A 19,918-nucleotide genomic window follows, 5' to 3' on the forward strand; every position below is an offset into this window, starting at 1 on the left:
ATTAAACTTTTGCATTTAACAAGATTTTTCGTATTCTGCAAGTGGATAGTCCTTTTACTCTTATTTCTTTCATGACACAATATACTTTCATTTTCCTTTCATCTCATGCCATCACAGCCTACAATTATCGACAGTCACCGCGATCCATCATCATCGTCATAGCCATCCACTAGTATCACTTTTGAGTTTATCCGTCTCATTTATTTCTTTTCTTTGACGACAAATATATGCATCAATGACACCATAATTTAGTTTTTCTTCCTTTGCTCATGCTAATACATTCCTCTGAACCTTCTTCTACATGGAAGAGCAAGTCACTCACATATCATCACAATAGATTGATTTCAAACCGGTTATAGTCCCTTCTTAACTCTAGCACGCACTAAACCACCTCACTTTATTCTTTAAATCATTCTACTTTTTCTTAACAAAAAGAAGATAGCGTCTTATTCATTTTAGCGCTAGTTGGCAAGGACAAGGAACGTGTTCCATGAGTCCGTGGTCACTCTTTTGTGACGTCATTTCGAGCAGCCGACACACGTTAGTAGCGGCACCAAACTAAACCCGAGGTAGAGCTTAATGAGCTTAGTCGATTAGTAAGCATGACAAAAGAGCCTAGCGTACTCATATGAAGAAGATGGAGGCATTTGGCAGAGACATCACTATGGGATAGGTGATCCAATGAGACGTGGAGGAAACAGAAGATGTGAGGCGTGGGAGATCTAAGATGGAGAACATCTTTAAAGGGATGGACAAGTGTCTGTTGGCGATAAGGAATGAGGGTTGAAGCAAATACAATGAATGCATGACCTGTTGCTTCAATTCCTGAGAAGAGAGACGAGGAAGATGATGATAGAAAAAACAATTCACCATTCACAATATAGTATAATTTTCCGTAATACATCATCCAATTTTAGTGGTCTTTTAACTATCAACAATTTTTTAACAGTATTTTCTGAAGGTGATGAGCCTCTCGGTGCTGCATAAGTAATTCTTAAATCGCGTGGAACGAGCGACCCTATGTTCTGGTGGAACTAAATGATTAAATCAAACTATCACTTCAAGTTTCCATTCTGTATCTCTTTTAAATTGATAATCCAAGCCACATTTAATATATTATTTTTCATGTCATAAATAAGTGATGTTTTTAATTTAAATTCAATTTGAAATTAATATTTGATTTGCCGGTTTCAATATCTGAAAGGATTGGTTCTCAAAAAAAATAAAATAATTTAAATGGTAAACTTTGTTTGATCTAAATTTTGGATTAATAAATGTTAGAGTTTTTTAGTTTGTATGAAAATCTTGGCACATTTCAGTAAGGTAGACACCAATTTGGTTTCTATGTGCAATTAATTATAATAAAATCACATCCTACGACATAAACATACCTATTTGTGAATTGATTCTATGTTAGTTAAAATATGTGGTGAGGATATTATATAACCTTAGAGTACTATATGAATTTTGAGAATACCTAATCGCTTGCAGTATCTTAGAATTATGGATATATTTAAATTATAGGGAAAAGTAGCGCGAAAAATACTTGATAAGTTATAGGCCGATTGAGCTTGGTGTTTTAGAGACTCAAATATATGTTTTTAATTGAGTGATTTGATTCAACTAATGATTGGATCTTTCTATTCTACGAGTCTAACTTTTTGTGTAATACTCACTTCGCTTTCACTCAATTCACCTCACTTTCTCATTCACCAGCACCAGCGTCAATCAACGGTTCAGATTTTCCCATCTAATAACCTATCCCTTGCGCCGCCACTTAATGCACCTTTCCTCACCACTCACTAGCGTAAACCAACGATCCAGATCTTCTCACCTAATAACCTTAATTTTGTCTTCAGCACTACCCGTCCATATAAGTACTGCTACCGCCGCCGCCGCCGCCACCACTTAAGACACATCCTCTTTTGCTATTCACTAGCGTCATCTCGACTCCACCTTCTTCCATATCTCCGGCGGTTTGCCGCCGCCTCCGACCACCATGATATCTTTACCATAACATTATTTGATTGATTGTCCTACCCCTCCTCCTCCTACGATATTCGTATTAAAATCTTATAGAAGTTTTCGAAATTTTGGAGGAAACCCTAGCCCCGTGGATCTGGCGTAAACCCTAGACCTATGGATCCGGCGTCGATCTGCTAGTGCAAGGCCATCACCGGCTAAAATCTGCCCAGATCGAAATGTCCGAACCCGAACCCGAGCCGGAGCACGGGCCCGAGGGCCCCGAGCCCGAGCCCATCCCCCGCTTGCGGCCGTCCTCGTCCTCGGTGCTGGACAGCGACGACCTTCTTCCTGCGGTACTGCGCCGCCTCCCGCCGCGGCCCTCCACCCTCCCCCGCGTCTCCCTCGTCTGCAGGCGATGGCGCGACCTCGTCACCTCCAGGAACTTCCTCCGCTATTTCCGCGAGTTCCACCGCGCGCCGCCGGTCCTCGGCTTATTCCACAACACCTACCTCGGCGCCCCCGACCGCCGCTTCGTCGCCGCCGTCGACCCACCTGACCGTGTCCCGGGCTCGCTCTTCCGCATGCCGTGCGGCCGGGACCACCGGAGCTGGAGGTTCCTGGACTGCCGCCACGGCCGGGCGCTCCTCCTCGGCCCGATGGGCCCCAACCGCGAGGTCCTCGTGTGGGACCCCATGACCGGCGCGCGCCGCCGCGCTCCCCTGCCCCCGGATGCCGGCGACGTCCGTCACGGGGCGGTGCTCTGCTCCTGTGGCCACGTGCGCGACTGCCGGTCCAGCCAATTCCAGGTAGTCCTGGTGTGGTTTGAGCTGGGGTTGACACATCTCAGGCGGGCTGTCGCTGCCGTCTACTCGTCGGAGTCCAGCGCGTGGAGCCACATCATCACCTTGCCGGCGCCGTTCGTGTCTACTGCCAGCAACGCGAGCAAGCCCGGCACGCTTGCCGGCAACGCCGTCTACTGGTTGATTCCGGGTTGCCGCGTCCTTGAATTCGACGCGGTGACACACAATTTAGCCGTGATCTCGGTGCCAGCACATACGGCAGGGTCTCTCTACTGGCAATGCCAGCTTGTGCTGACTGACGCAAAGGAGATTGGGCTCGCCATGGTGACAGAAATCAGCATCAAGCTGTGGAAGAGGGACAGCGGGAACGCCTGTGGATGGTCGATGTACAGCTCCGTTCAACTGGAGGGCTGCCTCCCCTCGAGGAAATGGATGCAGGAACAGCCGTCGTTGCTGGGGTTTCATGAGGAAAGCAATGCAATTTTTGTGTGGATTGAGGCTGGCGTGTTCATGATCCAGATCGAGTCGATGCAATCAAGGCTGCTGTGCCAAGGTGGTAGTAACTTCGAGATTTACCCCTTTGCGGGTTTCTACAACAGAGGTACTTTCTTGTCTTTGTACTGCAGAAAATGTGTTATGCAGTCAAGGTATTCACTGCGATTATTTGTCAAATGATGTATTCCTTGGGTGTTGAATACCGTATTGTTATAGTATAGCCAGAGAGTAGTATTGCTATGTGTGGCATTATAGTATAGCCAGAGAGCAGTATAAAGCTGCTGTGTGTTTGTCTTCATGTTGGTTACTGACTTTTGTTATTGGGTTTTCTGAATGAATTAGATCTAAAGGCATGACTAGAATGCTGGTGCTTTAATTGAGCTGCCTGTTCTTATCCCAGTTACTTTTGCTAGTGTTGATTAGGCTTTATGTGTAATTTTATTTTGTTAAATAGGTAGGGGGAGCCATGAATGGGAATGATGGGACTTAGTTCCTTCGGAATTTCTCTCTGCTACAGTAGATGTTTCCACTAGTTTCAGGGTAACTGTCTCAGTACTACACTGGTGCACATGATGAACTGCATGCGTGAGAATTAAAAAGATTCAGGGCATTATTTATGATTAGCAGAAGCAGACAGATCAATGTTGAAATTCTGTACTAGTTCATATGCTATTACTTAGGAGCCTGTAGTAGGCTTGCAGTTCACCATTTCATATGTCAGCAGTCAGCACTAAGCTATAAGTAAGCATCTTCCTTTTCCCCTAACCAGAGTGGTCAGGTGATGCCGGAGCAGGAGCACAAGGAGACGAGGACATAGACGCGCGCTGGCCTACGGCGATTGTGGACATGTGGCACTACGAGGACCCTCAGGGGGACTCGCACGGGCCATTCTCATTGGTGAATCTGAGTGGCTATGGTTTCTTCGCCGAGGATTTCAAGGTGTGGAGAACCGACGAGACTAAGGAGCAGGCGATCCTGCTGACCGACGCCATTCTGAGGCTGTGAGTGACTTGGTGATCCCCGTGTTATTGTCTGCTGTGTTAGTGTCTGTCTTGAGTTCTGGAGCCTGGTTTTGGCAAATTTGGTGGTCGGTGGATGTGGTGTTTAAAAGTTTTGGTGAGACTCATTTAGTCATTTGTTGTTTGGTGCCTGGTACTAGCAAGCATTGCCACCAGGCTATATTTTGTATGGTACCTGTTATGTTTCAGAGTTGTTTGTTAATCGACTTTAGTAAGTGGTTGTTGTCGTGCTAGTTCTTGTGTGATTTATCTGTGTCGCGCCGCCTACTACTGCCGAGCGGATCTCGCTGGTGAGTACACCACCGATCGAGACACAGGTGCAGCGAGGAAATGTGATCTTCCGGCGAGCTGATCTTGAGCAGTCGAGGTTTTCCTCGAGCCAAAGCTTATTCAAGCCGAGCTCTGTCTCTGTTACCGAGTTTACTACAGGCAGGGGTGCTCAGTGAAATTGGCGCCAGTTCGAACTTGAAATTGTCACTGAGCTTGCACACGATCTGAAGACGACTGCATGTCTGCCTCCAGCCCAGGCCCTGTTTAGATCTTTACACGTAAATCCCGTAAACGCAAAAAAAACATTACATCGAATATTTTGACACATGTATGAAGTACTAAATGAAGTCTATTTATAAATTTTTTTGCATGGATGGACTGTAAATCGCGAGACGAATCTAATGAGCTTACTTAATCCATGATTTACAACAGTATGATTTACAACGAATCCCGTAAACGCAATCCATGATTTACAACGAATCTAATGAGCTTACTTAATCCATGATTTACTTAATCCATGATTTACTTAATCCCTGTTTAGATTTTTACACGTAAATCCCGTAAACGCAAAAAAAACATTACATCGAATATTTTGACACATGTATGAAGTACTAAATGAAGTCTATTTATAAATTTTTTTGCATGGATGGACTGTAAATCGCGAGACGAATCTAATGAGCTTACTTAATCCATGATTTACAACAGTGATGCCACAGTGACCATCTGTTAATTATGGATTAATCATGAATTAATTAGCATTATTAGATTCGTCTCGCAATTTACAACCCATTTGTGCAAAAAAATTTATAAATAGACTTCATTTAGTATTTTAAATTAGTAAAATTCTGTCGAAATTTTTTTTACGTTCTGCCTAAATACGGCCTCAGTCACCATCACCGTCACATCATATGATGCGAAGCGAGACGCTGTGCGAGGGCCCCCGCGCCGCCGGGGCACCGAGACCTTGTCCAAACGCACTGACGAAATCGTCAATCGACGTGGCTGTGAGAGACACTACGGCTGTGTTTAGCTCCTTCAAAGTTTTCCACATCGAAATCACATCAAAATATTAAATATAGCAAATGATGTATGCATGAAATACTAAATGTGGATAAACAAAACAATTTATTGCACAGTTTGGATGTACGTTGCGAGATGAATTTTTTGAGCCTAGTTAGCTCATAGTAGGACAATATTTACCATATACAAACGAAAAGTGCTATAGTGCTTTTCAATCTCACTTTTCGTAAATTTTTTGTATTTAAACACAGCCTAAAAAAATAAGTTCAGCTACTTTCTCGATTTGCAGACCGGCTCACTCAATACATGGGGAAGCGGGTCACCAGCTAGCGATGGGATACTCGATAGTGTGAGGTTTTCTACCGTCTCTCTCCGTCAGATCAGTACAAGCTAACGATGGCTGTGTTTAGATGCGAAAAATTTACGAAAAGTAAAGTTAAAAAGCACTGTAGTATTTTTCGTTTGTATGTGGTAAATATTATTTTACTATGGGTTAACTAAGCTCAAAAAATTCATCTTGCAATGTACATCCAAATTGTGTAATAAATTGTTTTGTTTACCCACATTTAGTACTCCATGCATACATCATTTGTTATATTTAATATTTTAATGTGATTTTAATGTGATGAAAAAAATTGAAAACTTTGAGCCGATATCGTCTGACCTCTGGAGCAGGCCTGACACGCGCTCACGAAGCGTCGAGAGGCCGCCCTCGAGAACGCCCCGTCGCCTCTCACCTGTCCTCCCGGCGGGTGGCGGAGTCGGGGGTGCTGGGTGCTCCAGCCCCCCTACTCCATAGAACCCGTGGAGCCCCCGCGCAAAGGCCCCCAACATTTTTCAAATCCCACCTCCGCCACCCTGCTCGCGCGCGGTTGGCGCTTCCCTTTCCCTTCAAAGCAGCCTTCCGCCTTGTTCGGCTGGCAGCTTCAGCCAGCTAGCAACAGTGTTTTTCTCTCACGCCAAATCAACCTAGCCACTAGCCAGTCAGCCATTCAACAATGTTTTTCTCTCACGCCAGATCAGCCCAGCCACCGGCCCCCAGCCAGCCGAACGAGGCCGAAGGCTGCACCCCATTATCACTCGCTGATCGCCGCAGCGCAGCGACGATGTACAGATTGGCCGCCTCGACGCTCCGCCACAGCCTCCGCCGCCTCCCCTTCTCCACCTCCTCCGCCGCATCCACCCGCCCGCTCGCTGGGGCCGCCCGCTTTCTCGCCACCTCCTCCGAGCGTCGGCTCCCCGCGTCCACCTCGTCTCGCCTCCTCGGAGCGGCGGCCGCGTGCGGGATCTGCTCAGGCGCTGCGGTCACCGAGCGGCCAGCATCTGCGTGGCGCGGGCTCGCCACCATGGGTATGTATGTATGTATGTATGCACGTTTCTACTAGTACGCAGCCAGTGTTGCTCTGCACACTGCAGTACCTCTCCCTATCACTTGTTAACGGTAAAAGAAGTGCTAGAACTTAAACTTTTTCGAATTTAAAAAAGTGTTGCTCATACGCAGCGTTCTACTATTTGAAGTTCTATCTAATCCATGCTTAATAAGGTGACCAATCGAGTAGTTTCAAGCATCCAGTTGCCACTGATCATATCACTCTTGATTCCTTGAATAATTTCCAACCAAATCTCAATGGGTTAGAATTCTTAACGGCTGTTGTTTGCGTTCTCATTCCCACTCTTTAATCTAGATCTTTCTATCATTCTATGTGTTCTGACCGCAGCGGATGGTAATAGCCGCTTCGGTCATGTCCTGACAAGTCTCCCAAAGCCTGGTGGCGGAGAGTACGGGAAGTACTACAGTTTGCCAGCACTGAATGATCCAAGGATAGGTAAAGCTCTCCTCAGCCCAGCAATGTTCCAGTGCTTATATGCGTAATAATATGAAGATCCCCAAGGAGATACATCATACCACACCTTACAAGTTGTAATTCATTTATACGTTCCATTTCAGAAAGATTGCCATACTCTATCCGGTATCTGCTTGAGTCAGCCATCCGCAACTGTGATGGTTTTCAGATCACAGAGAAGGATGTTGAGAATATAATCGATTGGGAGAATACTGCTCCCAAGCTAGTGGAAATACCGTTCAAGCCGGCCCGTGTTCTTCTGCAGGTGTGGTAGCGCGCATGGAGCCTTCCTAATTTCATTCTTCACTTCATGCAGCGTAGATGAACTATTGACTTCTCTATCTTGAAAGGATTTTACTGGCGTCCCAGCTATTGTTGACCTTGCAAGCATGCGTGATGCTATGGCCTGACTGGGCGATGATCCCGGCAAGATTGACCCCCTGGTAGGCAGAACTCAGTACACTTAAGATATTAGAATCACCATGCAAGAATGGTCACAAAACTGGTCATCTTCTAATATTTATCAACATTTCACATTTTTGTTATTCGCTCACAGATTCCAGTGGACCTAGTAATTGATCATTCAGTACAAGCTGATGTGGTAAGATCAGAGAATGCTCTTCAAGCTAATATGCAGCGTGAATTCGACAGGAACAAGGAGCGCTTTGCCTTCCTTCGGTGGGGCTCTATGGCATTCAATAATATGCTTATTGTTCCACCAGGTTCAGGAATTGTTCACCAGGTATAATTCGGTTTTCTCTAGGCCAGGCAGTTTTTCATTACCAATTTTTTTTGTGTACCTTAATTGTGTTATGCTTCTTGAGTTTCATTTGATGTTTTTTCTTTCTATTTTTTCAGGTGAATCTTGAATATCTTGGGCGAGTTGTTTTCAACACCGATGGTATTTTATATCCTGACAGTGTGCTGGGGACGGATTCTCACACGACCATGATTGATGGAATGGGAGTTGCCGGCTGGGGTGTTGGGGGGATTGAAGCAGAGGCAACAATGCTTGGTCAGGTAATACACAGAGATATTCATTCTTTGTACACATTAAGATATTCATATTTGCATATCAACCTTCCCTTTGATTTTATCTGATGCGATAATTTTCTGAACGAACAGCCAATGAGCATGGTCTTGCCTAGTGTAGTTGGGTTTAAACTGTCAGGGAAATTGTGTGATGGTGTTACTGCAACTGACCTAGTCTTGACGGTGACACAAATTCTTAGGAAGCATGGTGTTGTTGGCAAGTTTGTTGAGTTCTATGGTAAAGTTTATATGTTTACAATTTTACTTCTGTCAATTTTAATAAGTATCTCTAATGGGTGGGTTTTGCGTGTAGGTGAGGGGATGAGTGAGCTAGCAGTTGCTAACAGGGCAACAATTGCTAACATGTCACCAGAGTATGGCGCAACAATGGGCTTCTTCCCAGTTGATCATGTGACCCTTGAATACCTGAAGCTGACAGGGAGAACTGATGAAAAGGTTGCTTCCATTTTTCAACCTACAGTTGCTTATGCCTTCTCAAAAAAACATCTCGACGGATCCCATATGTTGTGGTCTGGGCATTCCTTTTTTGGTCCAATAGAATAGGTTGAGATGGTGGAGGCATATCTTCGAGCTAACAACATGTTTGTTGACTGCAACGAGGTTAGAATCATCAAACTATCTCAGATATCAGAAGAAGCATATGTCTAACATCCAACTACAATTTCAGACTCAAACAGAAAGAGTTTACTCATCTTATCTAGAGCTAGACCTAGCAGATGTTGAACCATGCGTTTCAGGTCCGAAAAGGTAACATTCTATTCTATATATCCTTTGGATCTTATGGTAACACATAGGTTTTTGTTGAATATGATTGTACCTTATCATCTTTATGCACAGACCTCATGATCGTGTTGCTCTGAAAGATATGAAAGCAGATTGGCATGCCTGTCTCAGTAATAAAGTTGGTTTTAAGGTAACAGTACTAAACTGACTTGACTGTTGCCAACATCCATGACATTCAAATAGCCTATCCTATACATGATTTCTGTTGTACCCATTGACAGAACAGTAAACTCACTTAGGATCTCTACAATTTCTGTTTGGGTTATTGCAGGGCTTTGGTGTACCTAAAGAGCAACAGGATAAAGTTGTGAAGTTCTCCTTCCATGGAAAACCTGCAGAGATTAGACATGGTAGTGTTGTGATTGCTGCCATAACAAGTTGCACAAACACTTCGAATCCAAGTGTCATGCTTGGTGCTGGCCTTGTTGCAAAAAAGGCATGCGAGCTTGGCCTTGAGGTGAGTCTTCATTGCTTTCAAAATGACCTCTTGATGCAGCACGCCTTTTGGCAACTTTGGTCTATTGACAGGTTAATCCATGGATTAAAACTAGTCTTGCTCCAGGATCTGGGGCAGTGACTAAATATCTTCAGAAAAGGTAGTATTTCCCCCCGGCCTGGTAGTTTTAGATGTGAAAGTTTGTTTAGCTTCAAATCAGGAAAAACCTGACCTATGTCGCAAAATCAGTGGCTTGCAAAAGTATTTGGATAATCTGGGTTTCAACTTAATTGGATATGGCTGCACAACATGCATTGGTAACTCTGGCGAGCTTGATGAAGATGTTGCTAAGGCAATTACTAACTAATCCCATATTTCTGTTCTCAAAAAAAAAAACTAATCCCATATGTCTGATTTTTTCATGCTCAATTATACTTCAGAAAATTAAATCCCATTTTCTTGGCACGCTTTTCAGACATCATTGCTGCTGCAGTCCTCTCTGGCAACAGGAACTTTGAAGGACGAATTCATGCATTGGTTCGGGCCAATTATCTTGCGTCCCCTCCTCTAGTTGTGGCCTATGCCCTTGCCGGCACTGTAAGCAGTCTGATTGATTCTTTTTTTTTCTGGTGCCACCGCCACAGGATAAACTCTTGTATTTTGTCTTCCCAATATGTATGCATTTGCATCTGGTTGATATTGATTTTGAGAAGGAGCCAATTGGGAAAGGAAGAGATGGAAATGATGTGTACTTCAAGGACATATGGCCATCAAACGAAGAAATTGCAGAGGTAAATTAAAAAAAATTTGCACTCATCTACATTGTTCAGAATATGTTTACCGAATATAGAATGCACCTTATCTCATATTATGGTTGGATTATAATTTTTTTTTGATGGTCAACGGAGGGGGGAGGACCCCCCACCTGAGTTTTTATATTGAACGGTGGCCCTTAACGGCCTGATAGGAGTTTTTACAACCGCTGAAAGTTTACATTGCCAAAGAAAAAGCGGAACACCAAAGATCACTAACGCTCATGTCGCGTCTCGGGAACCGGCAGCTCCAAGCTCTTGCATCTAGCTTACAGTTTTGCATGAACTGCAGGAGGGACATGCTCTCTTGTCTGATTGGATTATAATATTTACCAGGTGGAGCAATCGAGTGTGCTGCCTGACATGTTTAGGAGCACATATGAAGCAATCACACAGGGCAACCCAATGTGGAACCAGTTGTCCGTTCCAAAAGCAAAACGCTTCCCATGGGACCCCAACTCCACCTATATTCATGATCCTCCATTCTTCAAGGATATAACACCAACTCCACTAGGTCCACGCAGCGTAGAGAATGCCTATTGCCTGCTGAAGTTTGGTGACAGCATCACAACTGACCACATCTCACCAGCTGGGAGCATCCCCAGGGACAGCCTTGCTGGCAAATACCTGCTTGAGCGTGGTGTGCAGCCAAAAGATTTCAATTCTTATGGAAGCCGGCGGGGCAATGACGAAGTGATGGCACGAGGAACCTTTGCGAACATCAGGATTGTGAATCGGCTGTTAAATGGAGAAGTCGGACCAAAGACAGTTCATATTCCTACTGGAGAGAAGCTTTTTGTGTTTGATGCTGCAATGGTTAGTTTTTCTTGGCCAAGAGAATTTTGTTGTCAAGTATATACCATTTGAATTGATCACCAATTAGGATAACCTTTTATTTCATATTAGACTAGTACAGACTTGTCTTCTGAACAAAGAACCTTAGGTAATAGTCAAGGGTGTGTCAAGTATATACTTGCCATTTTCTGTTGTCTATCTGACTACCAAAATGTAGATGATTATGAGATCATAATTCTTGTCGACGAGTTTTTTTTTGTTGTGAAACAGGAGGGGCAAGCCCCTACTGGTTATATTATAAAAAGGGAAAATGAGTTCAGGGTACAGACAAAAAGAAAAGCTAAAGCCAAGGCAAAAGCAAAATTACATCACTAGTTGTAGATAGGAACTTAAGAGGAAACTCGCTCCCGCTGTCCTCTCGCTCTCTCGCCGTCCGCTTCGCCGGCGGCGGCCGCCTGACGCGGCCTGCTGTTCTCGCTGGCCACCCGCCGCTCCGTCGCTCCCTCGCCGTTTGCTTCGCCGGCGGCGGCCTCCTGGCTGCTCGCCGCCCACCGCGGCCCGTCGCTGGTGACTCCCCAACTCTGATGGAAGGAATGAAGCTGTCGTGAAGATAGATCCACCCAGCGTCCCTCATGGCTCCGCCCAAGCTGCTGGAGCTGGAGCAGGATGAGGAGTTGGCGAGGCTCGTTAGTGGCTGGGATTTCGATACTGGCAAACGTTTTCAAGACAAGGTTCTTACTTCTCTCAACTCCTCGGTTCATCATCCTTCTTCTTCTCCCAGTGGTTCTTTCTCGTTGCTCGCGATCTTCCGTCGTTACACCTTTAGGCTGACAGTGGAATCTGTTAGCCTAGCTCTTCATGCTTGTCTGGGAGGAACTCCGACTGGCTTTCATGTTTCTTTTATTACGGACAGACATTTTCGTTTCTCGGTTTCCTGTAAGCAAGTTGGTTTTATGGTGTGTGATCTTAAAAGGATTATCACAGAACACTTTGATGTCTATTTTCATCTTTGGAGAGATGGTGGGGATTCTTGGGTCCGTGAAGAAAAGAAGTGGTTAAGTGAGGAGGCTAAAAATTGGACCACTGTCTCGTACAAAAAGATGAAGAAGAGGAACAGCCATGGAAGGCGGGTTACTTTCAAAAACCCCATTGTGCAGGAATCTCCAAGTAAATGCAGAACTCAAAATACTGGTCCGCAGCAAAAGGTTATTTTGATTGGCAGTATAGAATGCAGAATCCCCGAGAAGCTCACAGTTTGTAAAAGATATGAAGGCAAGCAATTTACTGCTGCCAGGAAGGTCTCGAGCTCCCGTGTTTTTTTCCATGGCGTCCAAGCTGGTTGTGAGCGGGAGGTTGAAGATGACATTCAAGTTGAGAGAGTCTTTGGAACTCTAAACAAAGAACTACGCATTAACTCCTTGGTCGGGCTCACTAGTAGCAGAGAAAAACAGGTGCATGCTACTCAGTTGGCTGGTGCAGCATCCAAACAGTCACGCATTTATAAGGCCTGTTTTAATTGCCTTGACCTTGGGCACATTGCTAATGAATGTACCAAGGATACTCGGTGCATGTTTTGCTACAATTATGGACATCGAGCCCGAGTTTGCTTTAGAAGGCTTTCAAGTCGCTCCGTCGCTTGGGTTCCGAAACCCATTAAAAACAGGTCCGATGGGCCTGCCATTACTCCTGAAGAGGATGTCTCTGTCAATTTAGCCAACTCTGGTACCAACCCTCCCCCTCCACCACCTCCTCCACCCTCCTGGTCTACTTCCCCCCTGAACCAATGGCAAACTTTGCTGTTGATCCTGAGATCGAAGAAGATGGTGAGCCAGAGAGAAGGATCCGGACCACTGTCTCACTGACAAGAAATTCCAATCAGGCAGCCTTTGTACCCCCAGTTGGAAATATTGCTGAACTTGAAGTCCCATTGGTGCAGAATTCAGAAGACCCTGTAACACAAGATGAGCAGGTTAATTGTGGGTGCCCAGCGATGAACAACACTCAAATGGATAGTGAACAGCATAATAACAACATGGAGATTGAACAGGATGGCCTGATTCCACCTGCAGCAGATATGATTGAAATGCTAGCTGACAATGAAGACTTATTGGATCAGAACTCATTAATCCGAGAGAAGAATATGCCATCTTTAGAGATCCAGATAAGTCATGCAGAAAAGCAAAATCTGTTTGGGGAAGGTAGTAAAAATTTAAATGCAGAACAACTGACTGACCAGATTCTCAGTTCTCTAAAGACTGTCATTAGCAACTTTGCTCAGCAAGTCATAGCCCCTGGTAGAAGCATTAGCGCTATCAACATCCCGGCCTCCTGCATCAGGTTCTCTCTAGGTGAGCAAGGCCTAGAGAATATTAAAATCTTTTCAGCTGAAACTCGAGGGATTTCTATGAACACCACAACAACAACTCTTACTGATGAAAGTGGTTTCAACCCAACCACTAAGACAAATGTGTCAGATAATCAGCAAATCAATCTCAGGACTTTCCCTTCTGCTAGAATAATCAAGAAGACTTATTGCAGAAGGAAGAAGGAGATCCGTAAGGAGCAGGAGCCAATCTTTGGCCCTTCATACCTAGAGGAAAGCTCAAGAAAGAAAAGGAATATAAAGGAAATTGAATCCAGTGGCAGAATCCTTAGGGGACATAAGAGGAACAGGACCCCAGTCAGTGACAGTAAGCTTAGAAGAAGCACAAGGGTTCAGCTGAGAAACAAGGGATCCAAACCAGCACCAGCTGATCCTCCTCAAGCTAGCAGGTCTGGCAGAAGGGCCTCCAAGAAGATCAGATCCCATGCTCAACTAGCTGGTGACCTCATCATCACTGAATTTCCAGGCCTTGATGCAATTGAGAAAATGGGTACTGCTTACCCTGAAATTCCGGTAACTGTGATACAGAATGTGGCTATTAGCAGATGTGGCCTAGCTCCTTCGGTGGTGACGGCAGACCGGCTTCTCCAGAACAAGAAGGATAATGAACAAGGAGAGAGGAGCAGGGATGAAAGCACAGAAGTCAGTAATGAATAGAATGCTCACAGTAGAAGCTGTCCGCACGGAATGCCCTGTGTTGTGGTCTTGTCAGATTATTGAGCCTTTATTTCTTTATTTCTGTGTTGAATCAGTTGGAGGAAACAGTCAGTTCCTACTTTTTGGCTGCTTGAACTTGTCTTTTGTCAATTTCATCGAGTTGTGGTACTTCCCCCCTTGCTGGGAGTGGATCTCATCTATGATTTGTCCCTGGTCACATTATCCTCTCGGGTTTGATGTTAGTTTGCAGCATCATCTGATTTCTTTTGCTGTTGGTAGTTCTATCACTTTGTGGTCAGAATTTTGTCAGATCTCAACAACTGGGGTAAATGAATAACAACACCAATAAAAAAAGCTGGAATGTACTAAACTGGAACATAAGAGGCCTTAATAGTGAAGGCAAGACTGATGCAGTCAAAGCAAAAATAGAGGAAAGTGCATGCTCTGTGTATTGCCTACAGGAAACAAAGAAGGAAGCTTTTTACCACTCCTTTATTAAGAAATTGGCACCTAAGCGTTTTGATAAATTTGCTTTCTCGCCATCTGCTGGGGCCTCTGGTGGCATCCTTATGGGTTGGAATAGTTCAATTTTTTCTGGGGAAGTAGTACATTGTCTCAAATTTGCACTGACAGTTAAATTCACTTCTAGGCATGATAATAACAGTTGGCTTCTGACAACTGTTTATGGACCTTGCCAGGGACTTGAAAGGGAGGACTTTATCAATTGGATGAATGCTCTTGTTATACCTGATGAGGAGAAATGGATGTTTATAGGGGATTTCAATTTCTATAGAGATATCAGTGATAGAAACAAACCGGGTGGGAGCATTGAAGATACTTTCATTTTCAACTCAATGATCAGCAACTTGGGAATTCTGGAAATACCTCTAAAGGGCAGAAAATTCACATGGAGCAATATGCAAGATGAGCCTCTGCTAGAACAACTGGACTGGTGCTTCACCTCTGCTAGTTGGATTAGTTCCTTCCCAAACACTCTTATGTTTCCCCTCTCAAAGCCAATTTCTGATCATGTCCCATGTTTAGTCCAAATTGGAACGGGCATCCCAAAAGCTAAGATCTTTAGATTTAAAAATTTCTGGGTTGAACTCCCAGGCTTCATGGAGACAGTCCAAGCAGTTTGGAATACCAATGTCAGAGCAACAAACTCAGCTACTAGAATCACTGCAAAATTCAAACTCTTGAGGAGAGCCCTAAAAAGATGGAGCAAACCTTTGGCAAGGTTGTCAAACCTAATTCAAGAATGCAATAAGATTCTTGTGGTGCTAGATAAATTAGAAGAACAAAGAACTTTGTATCTTCAGGAGAGAAACTTTAGAGTTATCCTAAGAGACCACACTCTCAATCTGTTAAAATTTCAAAAGGAATACTGGAGAAAAAGGTACACAATTAGGTGGACCAAATTTGGGGATGAGAGCACCAAATTTTTCCATGCTGCTGCTACTGAGAGATATAGGCAGAATACCATTTCAAGCCTAGATAGTCTAGATGGCAGACAAGTAACTGAGCATTTTGAAAAAGCCGCTCTCTTATGGGAAACTTACAAAGCAAGAATGGGTACTTCTTGTAATCCTCATATGCTAATAAACCTAAGGGATCTTATACCAAGGAACGAGAATCTAGGGCACCTATCTGATCCAATCACTAGGGAAGAAATTGATAAAACTGTTGCCCAAATGCCACAAGACAAATCCCCTGGCCCAGATGGCTTCAATGGTCTCTTCTTCAAAAAGTGTTGGCACATCATCAAAGAAGATGTCTATGATCTCTGTAATGAATTCTTTTCTGGGCAGCTTGATCTTAAGGCAATCAACAACAGTTTCATCACCTTGGTCCCTAAGTGCAATAACCCCACAACTGTCAATGACTTCAGGCCTATTTCTCTCCTTAATTCAATTTTGAAACTTCTAACAAAAATCATGGCTGACAGATTGCAGAAGGAAATCATACCAATTGTACACAAGAATCAATATGGTTTTATCAAGACTAGAACTATACATGACTGTTTGGCTTGGGCCTTTGAATATATACACCAATGTCAGCATTCAAGAAGGGAAATTGTAATATTAAAGCTTGACTTTGAGAAAACTTTTGATCCAATAGAACACAGCGCAATTCTCGCAATCCTCTAGCAGATTGGTTTCAGCCCTCAGTGGTGTAACTGGGTTCAGAGGTTACTTGGTTCCGGCACATCATCAATCATACTAAATGGAGTTCCTGGGAGGGATTTTCAATGTAAAAGAGGGGTTAGGCAAGGTGATCCCCTATCTCCTCTCTTGTTTGTAATAGCTGCAGATCTGGTACAACATGTTATCAACAAAGCACACAACCAAGGTCTACTTAGCCTACCTATACCAGCAACAGCAAGCAACGACTTCCCTGTCATCCAATACGCAGATGACACAATCCTTATCATGAAGGCTTCAAAGAGTGAACTGTTACACCTCAAAGGAATCTTAGAGGAATTTGCTCAGTCAACAGGCTTAAAAGTCAATTTCCATAAATCTTGTCTGGTTCCACTAAACACTGCACCTGAGAAAGTAAATGAGCTGGCTACTGCTTTTGGCTGCCAAGTTGGCAGTTTGCCTTTCACCTACCTTGGGCTCCCATTAGGCACAACTAAGCCAAGAATTGTGGATTTTGCACCATTAATGAGCCAGATGGAAAGACGACTAACAGCAACCTCAAACTTCCTGGCTTTTTCTGGCAAAGTAGAGTTAACCAAAGCGGTCCTATCTGCCTTGCCCACTTACACCATGTGCACCTTAAAACTCCCTCTGGGAGTCATAAATAATCTAGATAGAGCTAGGAGGGACTGTCTTTGGAGAGGATCGGATGTCAATGACAAGAAGAAGCCTCTAGTAGCTCTGAAGAAAATTTGCAGGCCAAGAAATAAAGGTGGTTTAGGTGTTCTAAATCTCAGAAGCCAGAATAATGCTCTACTCCTAAAACACCTTGACAAGTTTTATAACAAAAAGGACATACCTAGGGTGAACCTAATCTGGGAGACTTACTATAGTAATGGAGAAGTCCCTCATGTGGCAGCTGACAAGGGATCATTTTGGTGGAAAGACCTTTTGGAATTATGTGATCTTTTTAGAGGAGTGGCCACTTGCACTGTAGGAGATGGACAAAGTGTTCTTTTCTAGGAGGATACTTGGAACAATAGGCTGTTGAAAGATTCACTCCCAAGACTATATAGCTTTACTAGAAACAGGAACATTTCAGTGGCTAACTTCCTCCAAAGTGAAGACATACTTGAGCAGTTTCATCTCCCTCTTTCAGCTGAGGCCTTTCAGGAATTACAAGACCTGCAAACAATTATCCAAGGAATACAAGTCCAAAGCAATGAGGCGGATTGTTGGCAGTATATCTGGGGCTCCAACAGGTACTCCTCAAAACAGTTCTACAACCTCCCCTTCAAAAACATCAGACCTCCGCCACCATTTCTTTGGATTTGGCAATCAAGATGCAGCAACAAACTTAGAACCTTCTCATGGTTACTGCTCATGGACAGATTGAATACCAGAAACTTACTCAGAAGAAGGAACTTCCATATTGAGGGAAATAATTTCAATTGTGTTTTATGCAATGGTAACATAGAAGAGACAGCTTTCCACCTCTTCTTCTCCTGCACCTTCAGCAAATCCTGCTGGCAGGCAATAAACATAAACTGGAGGGACAACCTACATTTTTTTCCAATGATGAAGAAAGCTAGACAGGACTTTCAGCACTGGTTCTTCATGGAAGTTTTCATAATAGCCACCTGGCACATATGGAAGCAAAGGAACAATCTAATCTTTGAAGGGAAAAGACCAACAGTCCGAGGTTGGTTTACAAACTTTATAGACGAGGCAAGACTACAAGCTCATAGAATCAAGGAAGACAAACGACATGCCTTTCTTAGCTGGGTTGATAATGTCCAACTTTAGTTGAAGTTTCTCTTCTCCTTTCTCAGAGTTTTCTATGAGGTTTACCCCTCCTTTTTAGGTCCCCAGGGCCCTTTGTGGTTGGCGGCCTTTTGTACAGTTCTACTCTTTTTTCTTCTTATTTATATATATACCATACCACAGCAGGGGCTTCCCCCGCTGTACAGTTTTCAAAAAAAAAAATTACATCACTCATGTACTCCTATCAGTCTTACCACAATTGTCATGTCTTTGGCAGAGGTATAAAGCTGATGGATATGACACCATAGTACTGGCTGGAGAGGAATATGGCAGCGGAAGTTCTCGTGACTGGGCTGCCAAGGGACCTATGTTACTGGTATTTGATAACATCATATCACTGCCATTTCTTTGCTGGCTACCGGAAATTTGCAACATTTATTTGACAAAACTTATGCCATCAGGGGGTGAAAGCGGTGATCGCCAAGAGTTTCGAGAGGATCCACCGCAGCAACCTAGTGGGAATGGGGGTGATACCCCTGTGCTTCAAGCCCGATGAGGATGCTGATTCTCTGGGGCTCACAGGTCACGAGCGCTTTACGATAAGGCTCCCTAGCAATGTTAATGAGATACAACCGGGGCAGGATGTTGAAGTGGTTACTGATAGTGGGAAGTCCTTCACTTGCAAGCTCCGTATTGATACTCTGGTAAGTTTTCCAGTAACATTGAACTGGTAATTCTAGGAAAACTACATGTAGGTTGAATGGAATGTTCACAGCATAAATACTACTACATTGCATTTCTTGATTGCAAGTGCAGCACGTACACCCCCACTTAGATTTTAGTTTTTTCTATGATTCGAAACAACGAATTTTCAACAAGCTTAACATAATCCAAACTGTATTTATTTTAAATGTAAATGGTAATGGAATAACAAATATGTTGGTTTTCTAGGTGGAGCTGGCTTACTTTGACCATGGTGGAATCCTTCACTATGTGCTAAGGAACTTGGTGAAACAGCAGCAGCAGTAAACCTACAAAATTCACGCAAATTTGTAAATATTCGGTTTGTCTTCAGAAAGGCTCTGGTGGGAATAAGAAGAGACTCATCCAGTTTGTAAACACAAGTAACAAGCCACTGTAAACGTTCATGAGCTGTGCTATTCTGTATATTTTTTTAAAAAAAATCATGAACTAATAAAGGCGTCCTTTGTATGTTAAAAAGATATCTATCACCTGAATTCTCTCTGTGTTCTTCCATGAAGTGCAACCGCTGGTCTGCCATGGTTGTGACATACTCTCCATTAAAATTTACCAAAACAGAGAAATCAATGTCAATGAAATGTAGCTCGTAATTTGAAACTTCATAAGTGAAGCTCTTTTGTTTGGTGGAAAACACCAAGAAAAATATCAAAGCACTTGCCATAAGCCCATAAGTGAAGCTCTTGTATAGTTGATTAAACCAATCTGGCAATCTCTGAAACTGAAGATATACAACGGCATAATCTTGCTTTTCCTGTTTACATTGAGCAATATTTATTGAATACATATATTAGGAGCCTAGGAGACGAGAAAAACCGAAAGGTGGAAAGCTGGCCAAATTTTTATGAAATGAGTTTCTGAAAGAGATGAGACTCGAGAGGTTCGATCTATTTGACGGACTTCCATGTTCCAGCCCATG

At 43.7% G+C, this 19,918-nt stretch overlaps 1 protein-coding gene and 1 pseudogene across 3 annotated transcripts; both read left to right on the top strand.

The window, feature by feature from the left end:
• The first annotated feature begins 2,186 nt into the window (after positions 1–2,186).
• LOC120689457 lies at positions 2,187–4,512 on the top strand. 3 transcript variants are annotated; one of them, XM_039971721.1, is made up of 2 exons: positions 2,187–3,366; positions 4,030–4,512. In XM_039971721.1, the coding sequence occupies exons 1-2, from the start codon at positions 2,202–2,204 to the stop codon at positions 4,263–4,265; spliced, it is 1,401 nt and encodes a 466-aa protein (XP_039827655.1). In that variant the 5' UTR covers positions 2,187–2,201; the 3' UTR covers positions 4,266–4,512. The 3 variants fall into 3 exon arrangements, with proteins under 3 accessions (XP_039827655.1, XP_039827662.1, XP_039827670.1); XM_039971728.1 differs by having other exon boundaries at positions 4,039–4,512; XM_039971736.1 differs by having other exon boundaries at positions 4,054–4,512.
• A 2,128-nt stretch (positions 4,513–6,640) lies between these two features.
• On the top strand, positions 6,641–19,463 carry LOC120689484 (annotated as a pseudogene).
• Positions 19,464–19,918: the final 455 nt, after the last annotated feature.

This window comes from Panicum virgatum, chromosome 2K (genome assembly GCF_016808335.1).
Source record: "Panicum virgatum strain AP13 chromosome 2K, P.virgatum_v5, whole genome shotgun sequence".
NCBI lineage: Eukaryota > Viridiplantae > Streptophyta > Magnoliopsida > Poales > Poaceae > Panicum > Panicum virgatum.